Source organism: Miniopterus natalensis, chromosome 7, assembly GCF_054644295.1.
Source record: "Miniopterus natalensis isolate mMinNat1 chromosome 7, mMinNat1.hap1, whole genome shotgun sequence".
Lineage (NCBI taxonomy): Eukaryota > Metazoa > Chordata > Mammalia > Chiroptera > Miniopteridae > Miniopterus > Miniopterus natalensis.
In genome coordinates this window covers 42345313-42369479 of record NC_142087.1, presented here as the reverse complement: position 1 = coordinate 42369479, position 24167 = coordinate 42345313, and the positions used below count along the sequence as shown (strand labels likewise).

General features: G+C 46.1%; 1 protein-coding gene across 1 annotated transcript; it reads right to left on the bottom strand.

Annotated features, from left to right (window-relative positions):
- Positions 1-351: 351 nt before the first annotated feature.
- On the bottom strand, positions 352-22857 carry LOC107535949 (mitochondrial enolase superfamily member 1). Its single transcript, XM_087819304.1, has 8 exons — positions 22834-22857; positions 16021-16107; positions 15664-15690; positions 7833-7967; positions 4524-4565; positions 3613-3733; positions 3245-3428; positions 352-376 (listed from the first exon to the last, which is right to left on the bottom strand). The coding sequence occupies exons 1-8, from the start codon at positions 22855-22857 to the stop codon at positions 352-354; spliced, it is 645 nt and encodes a 214-aa protein (XP_087675430.1).
- Between the last annotated feature and the right edge of the window lie 1310 nt (positions 22858-24167).

The following is a 24167-nucleotide window of genomic DNA, read 5'->3' as shown; positions in this document are numbered from 1 at the left end:
TTTAATGTCTGGGTACCAGCACTTGATAGAAATCTTATAAGAACATCTTATACTTTGAGATAGTTAAATTTATTTAAGGATTAAGTAGGCGAGTATGTTTATTTGCTAAAACAATTTAACAATAATTACTGAGCTGATTCCTGAGGTTAATGTGACTGTGCTGAATTTGTTTTCATTGGTAGGATGATTTTTTTTCTCCCCTATTTTTGTAAAACCATACCCAAGAAATTTTAAGCCTTTTCACTTGAAAAAGAAACGGGTGAGGGCTAAACACTTGATTCCCTTGAGCAGCAAAGAGTTTCTTCCAGACTTCACCATCTGGATATTGGTGTTTCTTTACAGATTCCTCCTTCATTTCCGTGGAATATCCAGCTTCCTATCAGACCAAAAAAAAAAAAAAAAAAAGCAGTGTTAATAACTACCTAGAACAAAAAACATTTATTTTATGTATTTCTTCGGACCCTAAAAATGCTCTTAAGTCTAAGCCAGAAGCAACTGAATTAGTATTTTAAAAATAAATTTTCTGGTTGTTTGCAATGGAGAAGAGGGACACACTATTGGCACACAGGATTAGTGAACTAATCAACTCTCTGATAACTCAACCTCTGAAAATGAAGCCTGATCTCAAACATGTTAAGGAAAAATGGCCCAGATAACACAATTGGCGGTAAAAACTTGTCAGTTGACTAACCTGCTAGTTGGTGCCAGGTTTGTTTTTGTTTTGTTTTTTCACAAGGAGTGCACATGTTAAAGTCTCAGCTGGTGAGGAAAAGCTGGCATTAGAGAGGCCTTGTCAGGGGCAATGTTACCCCCAAACCCTGACCCACAGGCCTTGGGAATTTGATGCTAATTAAACAGCCATTTGTTTCTAGATGTGAAAATAATCTCTAAGGAGTCAAAGCTTTGTGCTCTAGGTCCTAGCTCATGAGAACCAGTATAGTAGTGGCCTGCTCGTGGAGGTCTTCCTGCCCAAGCTCACCGTAGGAGGCATTCCTTTTTTCCTTTTTTTAAAATTATATATTTTTAAAATATGTCTTTATTGATTTCACAGAGAGGAAGGGAGAGGGAGAGAGAGAGATAGAAACATCAATGATGAGAGAGTCATTGATCAGCCGCCTCCTGCACGCCCCCAACTGGGGATCGAGCCAGCAACCCGGGCACATGCCCTGACGGGGAATCAAACCCCGATCGCCTGGATCGTAGGTTGATGCTCAACTGCTGAGCCACGCCCGGCCGGGCAGAAGGCATTCTTGATAACAGGATACTTGAAATGTTTGTGCAGGTGGTCGACATAGTTGTACATCCTAGGAGGAAGGAATCAGGTCGGGTATTAATGCCTTAAGTTAGATAATTCACTTGGTGGCAACTGCTGGAGGGGCAGTGCCACATGAAGAAAGGGAGGACTTGGTCAAGGCTTGGCTGAGAACCATTATTCTCTCAACCTCTGTGCCTCCAGTTCTCATCTATAAAACAAAGCAATGTGGAGGCTCAGATGAAATGAACCAATGTCTCTTAACTAAAGGTTTTGCCACCCCAAAAGGACTCAATTTAGGCTCCAGAAGGATCTGGGATTATTTGGGTGCCGTTAGCCAAAAATTAATGAATAGGTTAAAATCACTAAATGGGGCCCCTTCCAGCTATACACATGATTTAGAAGAGCACAGGTTTTAGGATCAGACCAATCAGTTCAAATTTGGAGTCAGCCACTTTCTAGTTTTGTGACCTGGGACAAGTGGCCTAGCTGCTGCTTAACTTTAGTCACTGACTAATGGACAGCTGCTGTGAGGGAGAGGCAATACCCTGTGCCGGGGATGCACAAAGGAACTGGCGAGAGGGCCTCATGCTTTCAGTGGACAGAAATACTAAGTCGTCGACGACACTGTTTGCTTCCTATCATCTACAAAGAACAGATGAAGAACCAGCGCTTTGGAGAGACAGTTGGGCCTTGAATAAACAGAGAACAGTGTTCCACAGAGAATTACAAAGCAGAGGTAGTGAGAGGAGACGGCACACAGTGTCTGTTTGGTGGCTTTCTACTTGCACAGTGACATTCCTGAGCAGTGAGGTCGCTTTCAGGAGAGTGTCATGAGGCACTTTCACCCACTCCTGCGTGGTCACAATGCACAGTGGCTCAGGGCTGACCCACTTTTTCTCATACCTCAAGGCCTGCAAAACCTTCCAAGGTTGGTTGGAGCCCCCCTTGGTCCTTCCTTCAGGAACTGAAATGAGAGGGGCAAAAGCAGAATATCCTAGGAATTTTTATCTTTTATAGTTTAAAATACTTCAGAGAGGGAGAGCGAGATTAGGTAACTCTATACGCTTTTTCTCCCTAAGAATCCTGATTAAAATTCAATACACAGAAGTCACAGACTGTCCAGTAGTTTTAGTATATTTCCAATACTATACATGGAGTGCTTTCTGGACAGTTATTAATTAGAAGGTAATATAAAAACATAAATATTAACACTTCCTAAATATTCCTTAATAAAAAGAAATACAAGTCTGAAAAAAAAAATACTTCAGACATATTAAAAGGCGGCATGTGCCTACTCACTACCCAGCTTAAGAAAGGAATCAGTATTTATAATTGAAGTCCCTATATACGTTTACAGGTCCCATTTCTCTCTCACAATCCTGAATTTGGTGTTTACCTTTCCCATGCATGTTTTTATGCTTTCCCTATATACTTCTGGTGATCTTTCTGCGATACCACATTTAATCCCAGGACGAAGGATAGCATAATAAATCTGTATGTGTGCAGATGACTAGATGGAGACTGTCTTAATTTAAAGCTCACCTGGGGCATGTTCAGAAATTAGATGACTGAAACAGTAATGATGTAACCAGATCAGGAAGGACTCCAGTGTTAGGAAGAGGGGTTGGACAGAGCAGAGAATATACGTACGATGAAGTGGGGCTTTAGAAAGTCAGAAACAGGTGCTGGTTGAGGAAGGGGTTCTGGCTTCCACCGGGTTGGAAACACCTTCGCCCCCACCTCCATGTACTTACAAAATAAAGTGATTCGACTACCAAGAACCCACTCCCCTGGAAGAAAAATGACTATCCACTGCTGGGTCTCCTTGTTACTGCCCCATATGGAAAAGTGGAAGCAAAACCAACCTGGCCTTTGAGCCACAGGATGTGCCCATGGACAGGGTTCTTAGTGCCTCTGGTCACCAGAGCAGGGTTAAAAGATCTGGCCTGGACTGAGGGGCACTATGGAAGTTAATGCCACATCACTCACCTGTCTGTAAGGCTTGCAGAGACTGATATGAAGTCAAATAGAATCAGGTGCTGTACCAGGTCACAGAGGCCAACTCCACCAGCATGTGGGCAAACGGGACCTAAAGTGAAGGCAGATTTCTGCTGAATGCCAAGAGTAGGGCAGAGAGAGGGGAGAGGGGAGAACCTGCGGATTTTCTTATTGCCTGAAAGTGATTAAATCATTCGTTAATGTTTAGGGATAAAATTCCAGGATGAAAATCATCAAAGATTCCCTGATTAAGCCTAAAAGAGTCAGAAAAAAATCAAAATGGCAAACTATGGAGGGAGCCGCAGGTGTCTCGTGGGCAGGGAAATGGAGGTTCGGTCTGCAGGCTGCTGCGCCCTTACTTTCAAACCTTTTGGCCGTCAGCAGCACTGAGAGGTTCTCAGTGACACTTCCCAGCCTGCAGCTGTCAATGAGAAACTGCACAGCTTTCGCCTGCAGTTTTAATATCACTCTATTGTGGCACTGGAAATAGAATTACAATAAAACTAGCAGAAGAGTCAGCCTTGGCCTTCAGGATCTGCAAGCCTGGCAACACGCAATTCCAAGTCACTCATCAGTGACCTTCGGGAAGCCTGGTCTGTATTTGTTCTTTGCTCCCCCTTGGCAGGAGGCAAGCCCTGAGAGTCCAGGAGGGGGCCTCCCACTCACTTCTTTACAAATCTGCAGGTGGAACAGTGTGAGTCACGTCAAGTCACACCGCTCGCCATCTCTTAAGGAATAACTGTCACAGCGAAATGAGGCATCAGGATGAAACGCGGTGACGGCGGCGAGCAGATGGCACAGGCAGCCAAACGGAAGCACGGCAGAGCAGCATTGCTCCTTTTGCGGGGAGACGGAGAATCTGTTCCCTCTCCCCGCCCGCCCGTGGGCCGGCGCCGCAGGTTTTGGCAGGCGCGTGTGCCGCGTTTGTAAGCACAACGCGGGAACGCAGTCATGTTTGCTCAATTTGGAAGCTGGCTTTCTTAGACCACACAGTGCGTCTTCCGCCCTTGCAGTTGCAAGTTTAAATTGCTGCCTTATAAATTTCCATTAGACACTTTGAAAAAGATAAGTAACCTTAGTCATATGAGTTCAGAGAACAATCCAGAAACTCTTGACTATATCTGACTCTTGACTCTAATGGAGTGCTGTAAAATAACCCAATTTCTAAGATTGTGAAGATTTTCCCAGCTCAAAATACAAGTGATGTAGCCTAACATAGGACGACATCCTCATTAGGTGGCCAGTGTGACCCCCGAGAGACGTCACTTACCTGTTCTCCCACAGCAACGCCAATTCCTAATGGGACCAATGCCTATAAAATATAAGGCAACCTAGTGTTATTTTCCTAAGGTATTGAACTGAAAATTCATGTTTAGAAGTTTAGAGCTATTTAACTGTTGGATGTTTAACTATTCAGAGCTGACTGCTGTGGAATGGCACAAGGCCGTCAAGGGGAAATGTGTGCAAGTGGGAGGGGCTGCGTGTGTCTGGGGGGGGGGGAGCGCTTGCCCACATGCTGCCATTAGCTCCCATCCTGGCTACGGCTCTGCACTCTGTCTGGGGCCCCGGACAGTGGTGTGGAACTGGGAGAAGACACAGGCGCTCAGCTCGTCACAGCCTTGAGGGGTTCAGCCCCTGGCTGACTCCTTCTTATAGGTCATCACTCCCTTTATTCCCATCTTATTGTCTCCCTGATGAGCCCCTTTCAGTAGTTATTCTAGAAGCCTGTCACTTCAAGCTCAGTGGGTGCCCACAGATTCTACTTTACAGGTTGGGCTCAGCTGGGGAGGTGCTGGAATCTTCTGGCCAGGCTACTCTTTGTGTTCTTCCCCCTGAAGCTACCTCACTCCCCACCACCTGGGCTCTAGCCCCCACTGGGACTGCAGAGCCGCACACTCCCCTCAGGCATCTTTGGTTTCTTCCTGGCTTGGCCCTTCCATTGTTTAGGGAACAGTATCAACGACGATAATGGCTAACACTTTCTGGGCTCTTACTACCCGGCCTTGTGCAAAACCAAAACCAAAAGATTCCTCATCAGAACCCCCGGGGATGGGAGCCATCACGATCCCCATTTCACGCATAAGAAAAGGCACACAGGTTGAGTGACCATCCTGGATCACAAAGCTTACAAAGTTGTGGAGCCAGGGTTGGGAATCTCGGCTGACTCCAGAGCCAGAGGAGGCATCTGAATCACTAGATATGCTGGCTTCCCTGCAGAAATTCCTTACTTTAGTAGCCAGGCGTCCCTGGTTCCACTACCCGGCCTGCCTCTAACAGATGTGGGGACTTGGGCGAGTCACAGACTACCTGCTGGTCAGAAATTAGAGAGGCTGGTCACTGAGGTGCCATCTAGCACAGCTTACAGTTCCTGAAACTCCTAATTTAAGTAGGCTTGGCTCTACCTCTCAAAAGAAAACGGGGATGGGCAGGGAAGAGCCATGGTAGCAGGGAAAAGCCATTTAACTTCTTCATTCTACCATCTTTAAAGCATATATGTTTCTGACTCTGAATAGGGACCAAATTTTATTTCCTCCTTTAAATATCTCCTGAATCTGCCCTATTCTAGCTGCCCTCTGCCCCGCTTAATGCAGAAGCCTCCTAGCCCCTAGCCCCGCCTCCCCTTTTCTCCTGCCCACTCCTCACCTCCCCTATTCCCGTGCCACTACACGTTGCTGCCAGTCAAATCATCTTTATTCCCATTCTCTCATTCAAGAACCCACGGGGCCTCACTGTGTTCAGCTGCATCTTCTGAGCCGGCAGACCCCATAACCTGGCCCCACGTGCCTGCCTTCCCCACAGCCCCACCCTGTACCCTCATTCCGTTGAGCCCCCCACGGCCCCACTGTGCTGGCTCTCTCAGCACCCCCCTGCCTTGGTTCCTCTTGCCCCCCTTCTTCAGATGCCTCCTGAGGGGGTGGCCTCCCCCATGTGAACAAAACCTCTGAGGACAGAAGCCCAGAAGAGCTTCCGAGGAGATTCTCCAGGTGGCAGAGGTTCTGGTCGCTGTTTGGACAAGTTGGCAGCCACTAGGACACGGCTACGCCGCAAGAACCCCAAGACAAAAAGTCTTGATCACCCATGAACCCTCACCAGGTTCTCATTTGGGGACGATTCCTCAGAGGGTTTCTGCTGTGTTTAAATCAAAGGCTGTGGGCCCCCTACGGCTCCTGCGCGGGTGCCCCTCAGCTGCAGCGCAGCTTTCCTTACAGCCAGCTGTCTTAGCTCCACGAGGCCGGCTCCTGCCGCCCAGCCCACAGCCACGTCTCCCTTCTGTGGCCTTCTTTCTACTGTCCTCGGCACTCAGGGCCCCCGCCCCGGGTTCCACCCGTCTGTTTCATGGATCTTATTTTTTTCTCTCCAGCCAGGTTGTCAAGTGGGGAAAGTGGAGGGCATTCCTCAGGCACAGGCTTTTATAGAGTGTCTGACATATGGAGATCATATGTTGACTTACTGAGAGAAGTGGACCCCACACCCCAGTAGGACCTGTGACTTCGTGCAGATACATAATGAGGTGTTCTCCCTGGAACGTGGGACTAAGACTGTCCTCAGAGGGGAAATTTTAAGAGCAACGCATAAAGGGGGAGAGTAAAGCAATGAGAAGTCATCTTAAGGAGAGAAAACTGTTACGAGGAGCCTAGGCAGGCGGGACTGGCCTCTAAGCCAAATGAACACACTAACCCGATGGCACAGTGAGGTGGGAAAGGTTATCAGATGAAAACATAAAAGGGGTCCGAGGCATGTGTGGGCCAAGCGGGTACAAGCGCTGCCTGGGGCCAGAAGCGGGAAATCTGCACTGCAAAGATGGATGTGTTGGGCCATCTTGGTCTGACGTTGCCACATATTTCAATCCCATAACCAAATCCTGCCAGATTCCTCACTCATCCTGCAGCCTTTGGTTGAACAGGGCTACTCACGGAGCTTGCTCTGGTCAGAGGACACCAAAATCGAGAGCTCCCACAAGTCAGTTTTCCTTCTGAATTAACCAGCTGGCTAATTAATCATTGCTGTAAGCTGGGCTAATAGGAAACTTTCCGTGAGAGATGGGATGTTTCTCAGGTGTTCTGACAAATCAGGTTCTTCCTAAACCTGAAAGGCTGGCCCCTAATTAGGGTGGATTTTCGGAAAAGGAGCCCTGGTGCGAAGGAAACAGCCTTCTCTTGGGGAGGCCTGACCTTGACATAGCTAAGCAAGCCTCTTTTTTTGAGTCATCTAGAGGAATCTACATATTTTGTTTTATTCTGGGTAAAATATTTTAATATCAGTCAGATTTCTATATTTACAAAGCATGAGAACCATGTCTATTTACATCAACAGGATGGTTGGTAGCCTTTCAGTTTTTAGCCATTTACTTTCTCTAAAATAAACAGAAATAAAGGGCAGTGGATAAACTGAAGTAAACAAAAGGATATCAGGGCTGCAATTCCAGTACTTGTTACAAGTTACAATTATTGCAGCTACTTCATCAGGAAAAGTAAAAGAGAACAGGCAAAGGAATTTTAGGATCTGTTGCAACCACTCTGGAAAACCAAACAAAAAATATATGGCAGTGACAAGATACCAGCAGCTGCAATTTCTCTACCTTAGAGATGGTGGTGTGCCCCAGAATGTCATCCGGGGAGGCTGGTTCCTCAATCCACAGTGGCTTAAACTCAGCCAGCTTGGACATCCACTCCACGGCCTCGGGCACATCCCAGTGCTGGTTGGCATCCATCATCTGTAAGGAGAGACCCTTCGAGGTGAGGTCTGCTGAGGCTGACCTTGCTACGAGGCTGTGGCTCCTGGGGAGGAAACGTTGTCACTCAGTGCCACCAACTGCTGAGCAAGGCTCCCCTGGGGAGCCTGACATTTTTTCTTGGAGGACCAGCACGCAACCATAACAAAAGGAGCTAAAGAGCAGCCACAGAGACCAGAATTTTGGCTCTAGATACTACAAGTCCTCGAATAACATCAATGTGTTATAATGTTGATGAGATTCTGTAGGAATTTAACTTTTGTTTATATCAATTAGCCTAAGGTAAAATTGGTTTTGTGATACATCGTTTCACTTAAAGTCACAGAACCTATCAACAATATTAACTGAGAACTTACTGTACTGTCTCTGGGGGAGATGTCCAGCAGTGCCCTGGGCTGGGCCCATGACAAGTGCTCACTGGCCCTGGAGCTCTGACCTGATCTGCATTTAGATGCCACCCGAATACATTTACATTGCAATGTTCATTGTTTGTAGAAACCGTTTTATCACATTCTGAATCATACACAGCCAATACTGAGTGTGTTCAATGGTCATTTAGTAACTGTTGCCTACTAGGTGTCTGGCACAATAATAAATAACCCGAACTCCACCGTTAATGTAGCACCTATGCAACTAAGCATTTTGTCCCATTTAATGTTTATAATAACTCTACGAGGCAGTTCATATTAACCCATTTTACAGATAAGAAAACTGATATGCAGAGAAGTTAAGTAGCTTGCCCACAGATAATAAATCAAGTAAACGGTGAGTTCAAGTCTAGACGTCTTACTCCAAGGCCCTAGCTCTCCGTGTGCAGAGATCCTGCCTGGAAGTCAGGTGGTGGGTATGCAGAAACTAGCAAAGAGCTCCTCCATCCCCGACATTATCAAGCTTCAAGAAGAGAGACACAGAGACAGCTATTTCTAGTACAACGTTTTTCAACCATTTTCACCTCACGGCACACATAAACTAATTACTAAAATTCTGTGGCACACCAAAAAATATAGTACATCTTTTGGCAATCTGACAAAAAATAGGTATAATTTTGATTGATTTACAGAAAAAATAATAGGAGTAATTATTTACCCTTTCTGCTCCAAAGTGACTTTTTAAAAAATGAGGTGCCTATACTTATATAAAAGGATTTCTGGTACCAAGAATTAACCAAGAAGATGCAACTTTATTATATGACCTATATGTTTATGGTTAGAGACAGGACATTCACATGGAATGGATATTGTTGTGTTGCCTGTTGTCACTTTTTTATTTGACAATCTAAGAGAAAAGAAGTCAGTTCCCTGACTCAGTAGTCAAGTATTGCAAGTTTTAAAGGTTTTTGCAGCACACTGGTTAAAAATCGCTGCTCTAGTGGAATGTGCCATGTGGTCAGAGTGCCCTGATGGAACACTATGAGAACCAGATGACAGCACACACAGAATCAATAATTATAAATAATTTGGATGAAGATGACCTCATAAGACAAACGTAACACTAATTCTTTTATAAATAATGGGACATCTGATCCTAGGTCAAGGACTCCAAACTTCTATTTTAACTTAGAAAACAAGTTTCTAAATCTTCATGAAAACATCTTATTGTGACTTCCTCTTATGAAAATGTTTTACACATAATAAAAAAAATGTTTTTAAAGCTACACAGTTAGGAATAGTGGTCCTTTCATTTATTTCAGTCAAAGTTCCAGCATTTCTTCAACAGTGGCTCCCTGAGATGCGCTCACCTGATGAGCTAGGTGTTGATCAGACTTGTTAAGAAGGGAGATTAAATGACTGACACACTGAGCACCAATGGGAGACCTGTTTGCTCAGGTGCATTCATATGAGCAAGAAGGAACCGTCCCTAATCCTGATCTTAACTAGTTCTGCACAATAAGAAAATTTTTAACTATCAGCCTCCTCAGTTGTTGTTTTTTTAAAGAGTTCACCTACAGAAACAAGACCACAAAGCTGTATTTCCTCTGGCATTCAGTGTTAAAATTCCCAATGCTTTTTCACCCTCACTTGAAATGAGTTGCAGTTCGGCCCTGGACAAAGGCTTCCTGTAAGGCTGCTAATTTCTCAGTGGTAGGAGAGGATATTTACCAGTCTTCTCAGGTCCAATCATGTTTCTGATGAGTCAGCATCCGCGGCTGTCATCCTGGAGATCAGCACCCACTTTCACCTTAAACCTGTAAAATCAATTTGGTTTGAGAGTTTATGTCCCCTGACTTAGCAAAGATACCTGGATTTTATCTGGACACAATCACCTCTGTCAATAATTCACAGGTCACATTCTCTAGTAACTTCTTGCTCTTTCCCAATCAATCTTCAGACAAATCGCTTGAAAATAACCCTGCGAATAGTATCTCTTTACTCACTGTCAGGGCAATCAATGACCATCAATTACCTGCTGACCTAAAGTTAAGGAACTTGAGAGGGCAGTTAGATCTTTAATAACATTAACTGAGTATCTGCTGTGCCATGAAAGAGAATTAAGAACATAAAAGCCACAGACTTGAAGAGGAGAGTGGGGGACTGGGAAGGGGAACTGAGTGAGCCATCCTGTCACATCCCAAATGGAAAGAGTACGGTTGATAAAATATCCTATCTGCTGGTCCCTTACAAGAGGGCTTCGTCCTAGATCAACTCAGTGAGAGGTCGACCCTGTGGTGCAGGGGCCTGAGGTTTGGGGATTGAAGTGACTTAGTCACATAATCAGGGAGCAGCAGAGGTCTCCTTCATATCACATCTGGTCACTTCAGGAGCCCCCTTAATCTGTTTTGACACCCAACTACTCTCCGGACCTGGGCCCCACACTGTCCCCCATGACTGCTGAAGCTGTTGTTTCGTCTGTCAGGGGAGGCATGGTCGGCCTGAGTGTGACACTGCCCTGTGGAAAAGGTGCCACCACCACAGGGAAGGCCGGCATCCTCTCCCTTGCTCACCAGCCTCTGCACCCTGCACACTCAACATCCAGGCCAGTGCTCCGGACAGAACCTGAGGTCCTCCCTCTACTTCCCATGGCAAAAGGCCGCTAGCAGAACAACACACACTCAGGCATCTGCTGCTTTCCTCTCCCCTTCCCTCCCCTCAGCACTAAACACTTTCTATCCCAGGTGGGAGGGCCAGCTTCTGGGCGCGGGCTTCCTGGGATGGGAGATCTATGCAATCTGTCCTCAGCCTTCTCTGACTCACCGGCTACGACTGCTCCAGCCTTTCCTGGATATGAGCAGAGAGAGAACGTGCCAGCATTTATTGAGCACCTGCTATCAATCCTGACTGTGCTGATCTTTTCCAGATACAGCAACTTTGAGGAGAACCACAAGTTAATATTATTGCCTATTTACAGGGAGAACATGAGGCTCAGGGAGGCTGAGCAACATTCCCATGATCGCACAGAAAGTACCTGCAGGCGATTTGATTTCAAATCCATCACATCTCTAAGCCTTTTTCCACTACATCATGCTGGCTCCTTCAAGTTCTCACTCCCTCACCCTGTATTCAGCTGAGGCGTTCACAAGAATTCAGCCCTCTCAAACATACACTTCACCCAAGGGTCTTGTTAAAATGAAGATTCTGACATAGCAGGTCTGCGGAGAGGCCTGGGAGTCTGCATTCCTGACCAGCTCCTGGGGGTGCTGGTGCACCAGCTCCACAAACCACAGTTTGAGCAGCAAGAGGCCAAGCAGTCAGACCGACAGAGAGTTATGTAAAGCCTAGTGACTTATCCCAGCAAATGAGCCTCCTTAAGCTGGACTGACAGACTCACAGTGACTAGATCAAGAGATGATGGCCCCCCTATGTCCTGCACTGTGTCAGGATCCACGGCCACTGACCACCAGTTCAGCCAGAGGAAGACCCTAGGATGCTCAGGGCTCCATAACCACGCAGGAGGGAGACAGGAGATAAGTGTAGATGGCTAGTCGGGAGAGGACACGGCCCGGGGAAGAGAAGGGCTGTCTCAGAGGCCTGGCTTTTGGGAACTCTGTGGAGATTTGGGACCAGTGACTGGAAGTTATATGGAAACAAAGGGGTCAGGACACTGAAGCTCTTTCTAACACTTGAAGCCCTCCAACCATGCAAAAGTGCCTTATAAAATTAAGCTCGTTGCTTCTGGAGGTTTTCAAGTAAAAGCTGAATCAGTGCTTGTTACTGCTAGTAAAGAGTGGATTTCTAGTGAATTTCTTTCTTTTTAAAAAAATATATCTTTATTGATTTCAGAGAGAGGAAGGGAGAGAGAGAGAGATAGAAACATCACTGATGAGAGAGTCATTGATTGAGCCCGCAACCGGGGCATGTGCCCTGACTGGGAATCAAACCCTGATCGCCTGGATTCTAGGTTGACGCTCAACCGCTGAGCCACGGCCGGCCGGGCTCTAGTGAATTTCTAAGACTGCTTACACTGCTTGGTGCTTAAAACCAGTGATCTCCAAGGTCTCTTTTAACTCTGATGTTCTATGATTCTAATTAAGACTCATGTCTTATCTTTGGAAAGAGAGCCTGGCCTAGGCTGAAACACCTTTTACTTATCTCTAGACACCAGACTGCTCCTAGAAGAATCCTGTCCCTCTTAGTGCCTTTTGATCCTGGCTCCTTTCCATTGCCGAGCCTCTCATGCTGCAAGTGGAAAAGTCAAGTTCATTATCCCACAAATAAGTTACCTGGTCCAGCCGCCCTTCAGTGCCTCAGTGCGGAGCTTCGGGGAGAGGAGCACAGCCATCACCATATACGAACAGGCTCTCTTGGTCTAATGAGCACCTCAGTCATTTCTGATCTGGTTTCACAGATGCTGTGGTTGTAGCAAGAACCAGAACAGCCATGTGTTGTTTAAATTCAGAGCAGAAACAGCTTAGCCAACAAGCATAAATCTTTGTACTTGTAGGGTGACTTCTTTCCTCGTCTCTATGGCAACCATTTCTTTATCTGTCACAACACTCCTGGAGCGGGGATGGAGCATTTATATTCCTCTTTTTAAAGCTATGATAGTCTGTGGCATCCACAGAACTAATGGATGTAAGAGTAAGAAATGTAATCTAGTTTCTCTGTCTCTCAGTTGCAGATGAATAGAGTCTGATGGGCAAGAGTGATAAGTCAGCCATACGATGACTGCGCACCATGTGCCAGCCACTGTGCTGCGGGCACTACACATTCTTCCAGAAAGCCAGGAATAGAAAACCTGCCCATCAAACCAGGTTGCAATGCCTACCTGCTTCAGTGTGTCGTCCGAGGACCCCAGTCAGGCACACAGCATGGTGTAGGAGGGGGTAGCCATGCGTTAGCATTTGCTCTTCTGTGGAAACACACTTGTCAACACTTTGCTCTTTCCAGAGACCTTCAGGATTAGATTGCCTGTAGCTAAGATGCTGCCCCCAGAGGATCTCCTTCTGATTCTGCACCAGCCCTTAGTCCGGTCCCAGGTCACATTCAGGATCATGCACATTCTGAAGATGTCAAATGGGGTGGGTAGGTGGGGGAACTAGGGGGTGTCAGGATACTCTCTAGGATGGCCCAGTAGCCAAGGGCCTTCCTGCACAGTCACACTCGGGAGGTTTCTTCATCCAGACTCAACTGGCTGTGCAGGACCTGGCTGCTGGGCACGAGGCATTTGGGAGGACAATATGAACCCCCAAAGGAGAGGAGCACTCAAAAGTAAACAATGATAACAAAAATAATAAAAGAAATTTCCCCACAACCCACTTCTTTCTTTTTTACCAACTTGACCTTTCTGTAGTATTTCTGGTAAAAATAAAGAGCATGGCCACTCTCTCAGAAAACAATTGTTGCACAAGATATGTTGCTTACACATCAGCAAGTGCCAGAAAGCTTCCAGTTCTATCACTAGACTATGACTCACCGTAGGCTTCCTCCTCAGTCAGGATGTCGGTGATGTACCTGAAATCAATGCAGGATAGCGGTGTCCTGGGATCCTGGCAGCGTGGTGGTGGTGGTGGTGGGGGAAAGCCCGAATCAATTCACAAGTGGATTGTGTTTCTAAGAATCTGCTTACATGGGACGTATGCTTTCCGGGAAAGGGCCTTTGGGATTTGTGTTATGTTTGATTCCGTCATCCCTTGGTGTAGAGTCCTCCAGAGGGTCACGGCCACCTCCTGATGAAGTCCTTAGGCCCTCACACTCCAACGGACCCCTCACTCCCTCTTCATCTCTCCTTTCCCTCGAAACCTAGGTGCCCCATTCCAGGCTTCTGGAAAGAGGACAGGGTGTGAGGCAAGCACTCAGCACACATTAAATGGATAGGTGAGTACATGTCACTCTATACATCACTGCTCTTCACTTCAGGGCTGACTGTGCAACTGGGGCAGCTTACAGGGAGAGGAAAGAGGCTGGTCTCAGAGCCAGGCCGCTCAGGGTCCACCCTGTGCCCACCGTTTATGAGCAGCATAACCTTGGGCAATTTTCTCTCCTGTCAAATAGGGACAGTTCACTTCACTGACAGGCACAGAGTGGATTAACCCTGCGAGCGCCCAGCATGCTGACTTCCTCTCCCCACTCCTTCCTGCCCAGGCTCAGGGCTCTGGCCACACTGGGAGGCAGACATTCAGCTAGGGCTCTGGCTGTGACCTCCTGCCACCCCAACTAACAGTCGCTTGGGAAGCAATTGGTAGCTTCCCCACTCAGGTTTGACTGTGACCAATAATACTCCACTATAACCGTGAAAAATCATAAAAGCTCTTTCAATGCTGAGATTCTGCTTCTTTTAAGAGTTCTGGCAGGGAAACAAGGAGCAGGATCCAAAAGAATGAGACGTCCACAGGTAAGATTTCAGGCATCTAAGGTCATTCAGTTTTAGGGGCCTCCTCCTGTATCCCTCTGAAAGGCTAACCTTGAGCCTGAAGGTGGCTCAGGAGGCCCCTTCAGAGGGTGCCCCCATGCCACCCACAACCATGTCAGCAAGATGGTGTGATATCTTCCTGTCTTTACTTTCCTCCAGAGAAGGGACGTCCGCTGGCCCAACAGTCTTCAAGGCCATGGTGTTCTCTTTTCTCCTCAATTGTGATGCCAAATAATAACAAGGCCTTCATTTGTTCACCACTAGAATTTTAGCGACCATCTGAGGCATCACCCCGGGACAGCTGATGGTCAGAGAAGTTAACTGACATGCCCAAGGTCACCCAGCCAGTAAGTAGTAGAGCCCAGATTCAAAGCCAGGTCTGCCTGGTGCTGAAGATGCTCATCCCCACTATAAACAGGTGGAGGAGAATGGAGAGCGAGGTGTGTGTCTTTCTAATTCAGTATTTGGCTCCTGCCCTGCTGGGATCATACAGCAGAGACACAACCATCTCAACTGTCACTTTCTTTTGAAGTCAAAGTGACTGAATAATATCTTAATAATATCTTGCTCTTCAGGGTTTGTAAAGCACTTTTCTCATTTGGTCTTTGAACCAACTCTATCAGGTTCCCAGAGAAGTTATGATCATCCCAAGAATTTGTATTACATGTGAAAACACCATGTGGGGGAGGGGGAACCTAACTTGGTGCTTCCCATGGGGCCACCCTGCCTGCAGGGGGCACTGCTGTTACTGAAATATCAGATTTTACTGGTTTTATGCTTTATCATCACTGCAGTGATCCACTGACAGTCCTGAGTATATTTACCGATTATCAAAAGGCAAGTAATCCATTTCATTTACAGAAACAATTATAATGTGAAAGAATTTACTTACCATGTCAACAAGTAACTTCCACAGAGGCTAGAAGAAAGAAAGAAAAGATTTGTAAAACATATGTGTCAAGTATGGAAGTAAATGCAAACTCCCCCTACCAAACCCCTGCCCATCGGTTTCTAATGCTGCCTCCTAACCCCTCACCTTTGCTTCCCCCCTTCTTCCTCAGCCCTTTTAACTACTTCCACCACCATCTCCTAACTGCTGCCAATATCTCTAAGGGAGAAATACGATCAAACAATTGCCTGTTTCCTTTGGGGCCTGCTGTGGATTGGCCTTTCAGGCTGCTCGCAGAGGAAGTATTTACTCCTCTGTACGTGCCGTGTTGCTCCAAAGAAGTGCTCCTGAGTGACTCACCTGTCCCTGCCGCTTCGCCCACAGGTCCCACACAGCACTGAGAACGGCCGCCACGGCCAGGTGCACAACACCTTTCTCAGGACCGATCTGGTTAGGAAGCAAAACACACCAGCACGCCTTAGAAATGGAAAAGATATTTAGGTCCCCTGAGCAGGATCACATTTCAAGAATTAAAAGACAGCAATGAGCACTGGAAACTCACTTAAAATGCTAAGTTTTAAATTTTTTTAATAGTGACTAATCTACAGAAGAGTTGCATGAATAGTGCAAAACATCTCCTGTATGTGTATTTCTTCCCTCTCTCTCTCTATGTGTGTGTGTGTGTATATGTATGTCTACATACACACACAGAGTGGGGCAAAAGTAGGTTTACAGTTGTTCATAATGGAAAATAATACAATAAATAATAATGCAATAAACTGTTTCACGTACTCATAACTGTCAACATACTTTTGCCTACCCTGTATATTATATGTTTATAAAATATAATACATATATTTTTAATATATTAGTAACATTATTTATAGAAGCATTTTACAAACTAGCCCCCTCACCCCCCTGAGCTGCCTATCACTTGGGAGCTGCCTGTAGGAGCCTCTGAAGTCACTGACAGTGTCCCCAAGGTCTCTGTTAAGCACACGGTGGGCCAGGGCATCCACGGCACAGGCGACTGTAAAAGCGGGTGCAATTCTCGTGTATGTTTTGGCATGAAATCAACAAACTAAGACATGCAAGCACCGCAAACAAACCGATGTCGGCATTTTATGAAAATAATTTTAAATACAAAAGGTGTATGTTTTTAAAAATTGCCACACATATGGCTTCTGTGGTTAGCACAGTAATATCACACAAGTCGAACAGCTGTTAATCTGTATCCTGACCTTAATTTCTGAGTGGAGAAAACACATTTGATTGGTTGCCATGTGAAAAAATAGACTGTAGATCTGAAAATTTAAATAGTGTTCCCAAATTATTTTCTTGTTCACTTTGTAAAGTGTTCAGATAGTCAGATTCAAAACCAAACCTTGTTAGTTCATTGTTCCAAAAGAATAGGAAGACTAACTTACAGAATTTTTTTTAAATGCCTTTACATTATTATCAAGAAAATATCTTGAATTCACAACATAATACACTATTAAAGATGAAATAAAATGACTTTGCAGTTAGTCTAATACATGTACAATGTTAAAGTCCATGAAAACGTTAATCATAAGCATTAAGTTGCTTACTATTGAACTTACTTATAGACATTTTTCGTGAGTAATTTGAAGGTTAAACTTAATTTAGGTCAGCATTACCATCCATTATTTTTGGTGTTTTACTTAAAAAGGCTTTATTTTGTTATTTCAGATGAAAAGTAAGTAAATTAACAAATTGAATGGGAATTTCTACTCCTTCTATCCTTTGCTCAGTCTATAAAACACTTCATCTATGTATAAATGGGCAAAATAATGAAATCCTCAACGTATCCCCAAAGCAATTAATTTATTAGGAAAAATTTTGATGAACTTATTGTTTGGTGTTGCCATTGCTTCAATATTAAAATTCTCAGGTCATTTAATAGGATAGTTGTTGAGGTGCAGTTTTACTATGAATCGTACCCTGGGGGAAGGATATGAAAGTATTTGAAACATGCTCTTAGAACATGCGTGGCCTCTGGATGAAATAGCTCTCAGACGATATTGTACTTGCTCTCCTATGGAGCATTTAGGGCTGAACCAACCATCCTGTGCTCTCTAGCGCTTTTGTTAATGGCATACAGAATCATTATACTTCAGATATTCACACCCTGGAGTTGTGAGAAGACAGAATCCTTCAGTCCTTGGTGGTTGGTGCTCTTGGATTAAAGCCATCGGAAGGTATGTCAGCGACTCAGAGAGAGGTGTACCAGTACCTACATCAAACCTTCGTCTCACTGATGAGATGGTCACTAGAAATCACTGACTGACACGGCTCTGGTTTGTGTCACAAGAGCAAATGCATTTAACTAAAGTTAAGGCTGATCTCATCTTTTACAGCTTTAAGAGATGCAGAAGCAACACTAGTATTTTCATCTATAGCAGCAATTGTCAACCTTTTTCATCTCATGGCACATGTAAACTAATTACTAAAATTCTGCGGCACACCAAAATATATATTTTGCTGATCTGGACCCCCCAAAATGGATATAACTTTGATTCATTGACACTGGACAGCTATTGTTGTGTTGGCTGTTGTCATTTTTTTATTTGACAATCTAAGGGAAAAGAAGTCAGGTATTGCATGTTTTAAAAATTCTTGCAACGCACTGGTTGAAAAATCACTGATCTATACATAGAATGTGGATTTTCCTTGCTCAAACTGAGGCCACAGCAAGAAGTTAACTAAGTTTGGTGCATTCAATAGAAATTTGGGTTGCGGTGGTCTGATTCCAGTGTGGAGAAAAAGTCTGCTTCTTCTCTCTCTTTCCCTCTCTCCACAAACACACACACACACACGCACACAAGCACTCTTTTCATGGTAATGAGGAAAGACTATTTTCTTTCTCTTTTTGGGGGAATCATAAAAGAATGATTAGGTAAGTAATCTGATAAAGGCTGCAGGAAAAAAGTGATGAGCTAATGGGATTTTTTTCCATCTTTAATGTGAATGCCCTGTAACATTCAGCGAGACTGCAGTGAGTCACCTGATTTATGTAGCAAGGTTAAAGTTAAAATGGATTCTGTCATGTTGTGGTCTGAAAAAGGCAGAAGCTAACAACATCACCACAAAAGAGCCACTTAGTAAAGTCATAAAGAGATGGAAATTGATTTACCCCTGCCTGAGATGTCTATCAGACAGCCGGGAGGGATGGGAAAGGAGGAGGGGAAGGATGGTGAAGGCCCTAAAGTGCTGAACACAGCCATCGGCCCAAAAGAGCCTCAAATCTGTGTCGGGAATATACAATGTGCACAGGGTCCCTCCACTGTGTGTGTCAGCCAAGGTCAAAGTCTTGGCTGTTAACAGAGAGTGGTTACAATGGCCTGTCCCATAACATATTTTGTAACCTTGCTGAGTTTTATGCAACCTTTGGGGACCACCCATATAGTGTGCTGTTATGGAGAAAGCAGCTTCATAAAGTCTCAACTAGACCAGAGACAAGTAAAGTCACAGGAGAAGCTAAAACACAGCTCACAAACCTGTCATGGTCAACGGTCACTGCATGGGGAAAACGTGACCAGTACACCGTTGACTTAATGAAGAGGGAGACAGAATTACTGCTGAGTCACCCCCTTCTGCCTGGCGAATTCCTGGTCACCCTTCGGGACTCATCTCAAAGCTTCACCTCTGCTCCTAAGCCATCCCTGACCCTCTTGGAAATGAATCAACCCTCTCTCCAGGTAACGTGTACCCACTTTAAAAATTAGTTCTTCTCACACTGCACTGTTACTTCTTTCATGTGTGCCACCCTGAGAAGTTTGTACATTCCTTCTCCTTAAATGTAGATCTCTGTCTCTTTTCTCCCTCTTTTTAAAATTCTTATCTCCAGTGCCTGGGCAAGTTCTTGATACACAGGAGCACTCAAGAGAAGTTTGTAGAAGGACTGGCTGATGGAGTGACAGAATGCCAGCCTATGGAAAGCTGCAACAGCGGCCACCTTGGTGGTATTCACTTAAAATTTAAGAAAGTTTCCCTTGGCACTCTCTCTCTCTCTCTCTTTCCCCTTTTATCTGCTCAACAATATTAAAATCTCTTACTGGGGCAAGACTTTGATTCTACAGCTAAGAGACCTGGCAGCGCAAATATCCACAGGAGAAGCACCACCAGTTAGAGAATCTGCGTCCTTCCTTCCCAGGCCCTGACTCTTCAGCAGGTCATAATTTGGCTTCAGTCCCAATAATCCATTGAAATTGATCGAGCAAAGGTCATTTTTTTGTGCTTCTTTAATTTTGTACCCTGTGCATGAATTATGCATTGAAAAACACACACCAATAATTTGTATTTAAATGTTCAGGAGAGAAAGTGCTTTAGAAAATCAGGGGCATTTGTGTGACTAGTTGAGCAGCTGCTTGGGCCTCAATTTCCTTATCTCTGGAAAATGAGGAGCTCCAGGTTACCCCTGAGCTCTGGTCCAGCTCTGAAAAAAGAAAGACTAACTCACGGCTCAATGCGTATCCTACACAGTCTGCTCTTCCCAGAGGAGAGCTCTGAAATTGGGCAGGGCCAAAGGCTTTTTCGGCATGAAGAGCAATGAATTTGAAACCAACTCAGTGAGTGTGAAGTATTTTGAAAAGTCAGCAGACTCACTGTGCACATCACAATAAGCCTTGCTATGTGAGTGCACACTTACCCTCTCAGGTCCCTCAGTCACTCGCCTAGTTCAGGTCCCCAAAGCTCTGCAGAGCAATGGAATGAGATCCCTGAATCCCCATGACTACAAGGGGAGGGGCCAAATTCTGACACTTTTTCATTTCTCCCAATGAAATAAATAAACGGTGAAAGTTTGTTTTTACTCACTTTGCTCAATAAATACAAAGAAAAAGAAGGTAAGAACTGGAATCTAAGTGACATTAAGCATTATGGAACCTTAAGAGAGTGTTCAGCTCAACAACTTCAGTGCCTTTTCCCAGAGTGAAAGTAATTCCAGATTCTTTGACTTCACCTTCCGCATCAGTCTCTAAGAGGACCTAGGCAGCCGAGTGGTCAGGGTCCTGTGCTGCAGGGAAAACGCCCCCTACCCACAGCACACACACATGAGAAATCTGACACCTGACAATGACATTACCACAACAGAAAATGCAATGGGAGGTATGTACGGGAAGCTCTGACCTGATGGAACCCTGGATGTACCCCAAAGAAAATGTAGGCGCTCTGAATGGACAAAAGGGATGTTCTCCTGGAGGAGTCAAATTATTTTAACAAGTGCAATGTGTACATTTTTAACGCCAGTTTGCAGCTGTGTCTCCTTTGATGTTAAACCCAGGAGTTTAACATCAGCTCAATGTTGAACCCAGGAGTCAGCTCAATGTTAAACCCAGGAGTTTCACCCACAGCTATCGGTCAGCTCTTTGAACAGAGCTACATTCACAAGCAGCTTCAAACTGCACAAGCCAAGATTTTAGAGAGTTCCCACATAACATTGGATTTCTCTTCATTGCAGCCATTTAGAGCAGGGCTGAAAAGGCAACAGCATAAATTTAGAGATCACTGAGGAAAAATGAAGAATTAAAAGCTTCAAGAAAAAAAAAGAAAAAAATTAAACAAATAAAACTTCAAGACAAATTAACCCATTTTGTATTCTGTTCTTTTTTTAAAACTTTCCATCACAAAGTATTTGGATAATAAGCATTTACTAACCAACGATTATGTAACTCGACACTACTTGTCGATACGGGGAATGCAGAAGTAAAAAAACCACAAATCTATTTCTAGAAATTTCTCATACAGTGAGGAGAAAAAGCTAACACACAAGCACCAGGTGAGAACAACTGCTAAGACGGTACAAGGTCATGTGCTGATGAGTGGTCGGGTAGAAGTACCGCAGGTGCTGACGGAAGAAGAGCAAAGAGGAAGCAGGGGACCCAGACATTTGGATAGGCCAAGGAACAGCTGAAGGCACGCAGGGAAGGGAGCGATAGGAAGCTCAGAGGTCGTGTGAGACAGAGAAGTAAAAGGCCTGTGAGGGCACTGATTGGCCAGTGAATGGAGACAAGATGGGATGGGTGCTATTGCGGCAGATAATGGAGGCCCCCAAGAGCCAGGCAGAAGATCTGAATGTGTTAATAAGGAATGTAAGATGCAGTTATTAAAGAATTTTGCATTGGGATATGACAACTTATTACTATTGTTGTTGTTTTTATATAATATTTATTATTCTAGGCACACTACCCTAAGAGCTTTACATGATTTAATTTAATTCTCACAACAATATCATAAAGTAGGTGCTATCATCCCTATCTTACAGATGAGGAAACTGAGTTTAAAGAGGTGGCATTTAAATCCCCATGTTCAGGGAGGGAGAGGAGGTGCATGTGGTGGACAGGAGGCCTGCGGTTGGCATGTAGAGGCCCGGTGGAGGGCATCTGGTGTCATGTGTTTCTGAGCACCAGCTGCAGACCAGGGATTGTGCAGGTTGCTGGGGGGCACAGACATTTCTGCCCTTGAGGAAGTTCTGGTTTAGAAGCCACGGTTACAGAAACTCTGCTACAAGGCAGAGAACGGTACGTCTCTGGGAGAGATGTGAACGACGAAAGCCAGGCGGGGAGCACCATTAGCTGAATGCACTGGAAGCCAGAAGAGCGTTATGATGAAAGCAGAATCTGAGCTGGGCGGTGGAGGACAGCGAGCTTTGCAGCAGTGGGAGGGGGCATGAAGGCTCTGGGAGGAAAGAGTATCTTAGGTCAGGTGCAAACAGTGAAGGGACAGAAAAGGGAAAGACTGGAGTCTAAGGGTTGACGACCACCCTGGTTTGGCCTAGCCATTGGGTTCCTGGGAGGAAAGTTGGGACATAAGCCTCAGAGGGAGACTCCAAGAATGAAAGACCCGTGAAAGTTTCTGGCCTATGTGGAGAGGAAGTAATGGAAAAAAGAAACCCTTCACTGAAGCCTTCTGGGAGGGTCAAAGGAGGGGACGGGCTGAGAGTGACTTGAAGCTTTCGGCCAGACGGTGACTCTCTTCCTTCACAGATGGGCGAGAGGCCCAGCGAGGTTCGGGTCTTCCCAGGCCACACAGGCGGCCGCGGCCCGGGCAGGGCCGCCACCGGACGCCCGGCGCCTGGGCTCCGTCACCGGGAGCCCACGGCGCCCTCAGGGAGGCAGCGGCGGCGCTGTGCTCTAGGGTTTTGCTGCCTCTTACGCGTTCCACCGCTTCCAGCGCCATGTTCATCATAAATGTAAAACCAGGAAATACTAAACGCCAGCAAAGGGAAAAAGAAAAACCCCAGGAGGGTGGACAGTTTCTGTTTACTTTGATCCCCGGCTTCCCTTTTACAAAACTCTTGCAAAGTTAGGAGCCTCCGGGGACTTGCGGGGGTCGCCCCGCGCCTAAGCGGGCCCGGGCGCGGCGAGGCGGGAGGGCTCCCAGCGGCCGGCCAGCGCTTACCGCCGCGTCCGAGCCGTGGCCCCGGCGGCCTCGCGGACCGAGCGGAGACCCTGCCACGCGCCGGAGCCGCGGCGTCCCCGGCTCGGTCGGCCCCGCGTGCGCAGCGGAGGAGCGGGGAGGGGCAGCGCGCGGCGGGCGCCGACTGGCTGAGCTGGCGGGGGCGGGGCAGTGCAAGTGAATTTGGCGGGACCGCGCTGCGTCGGCCGTGGGCGCCCCTCCCGAGTCCGCAGGTCGCGGTGGGCGCAGCCGGGGACCGTGGGCTGCAGAATGCCAGGCGTCTGTAAGTGCCTGCAGCCTCGGTTTGCCACCTGGTACATTAAGGGGCGGGCCATCATTTATTACACTCCTGCGAATGCAAAGTGGTTTAAATACATTGCCCTTCATCTGTCCAACCCTGCAAGGTGGGTAGGTCATTTTCATTTTTTGGTGAAGAAATGCGGATTCAGAGATTGACTTAAATGACTTGCTGGAGGCCACACAACTATGTGGCAAAGTGTCCTAGCGGCAGACCCTGGGCTCTGTCCTCTGATTGCAGGGCTCTTACTTTCAGAGCTAAAGGACCCCCTGAGAACATGGTGAAAGGCATGGACACTCTTCCCCAGCCCCTTCCGCCCACCCACGCCCCCCACCCCAAGTATGCACACACTCTAAGTTTTTATACCATCTTAGAGGGTTCACTGATTCTTTGCCTTACACGTGGCCTTTCAGTTCCAGCCTCTGGGGAATGCTTTGAAGGTTAAATGAAATAGGAAATAATGCTATAGAAGTTGTATTATTCTATGAATATATGCTCCTGTGGGTATGGCAAGGATATTTTTAGGGACACCCGGGTCACCTCTGCTGCTCCGGGATGGATATGATAATCCTGTTGGATGAATTCCTTTGGCTGAAGGCTGAGATGGTCTCAACTCAAATGCCTACAGAAGCTGGGCAGGCACTAGGGAGCAAAGGAGTGAGGCAACAGGCAACTGCGACTGTGGCTAAGGCTGTGCTCTTCAAAAGGGGTAGCCAGGCCCTGGCCTGTGTGGCTCGGTGGCTGGAGTGTCAGCCCAAGCACCGAAGGGTCAGGTTTGATTCCCAGTCAAGGG

Coding starts and splice junctions, on each gene's coding strand:
- LOC107535949 (XM_087819304.1), bottom strand. CDS start 22,857: ATGGCGCTGGAAGCGGTGGAACGC. Junction 3,734..4,523: donor GCGTTGCTGTGGGAGAACAG/GTAAGTGACGTC, acceptor TTCTATTTCCAG/TGCCACAATAGAGTGATATT. Junction 377..3,244: donor TCTGCAAGCCTTACAGACAG/GTGAGTGATGTG, acceptor TTGGTCTGATAG/GAAGCTGGATATTCCACGGA.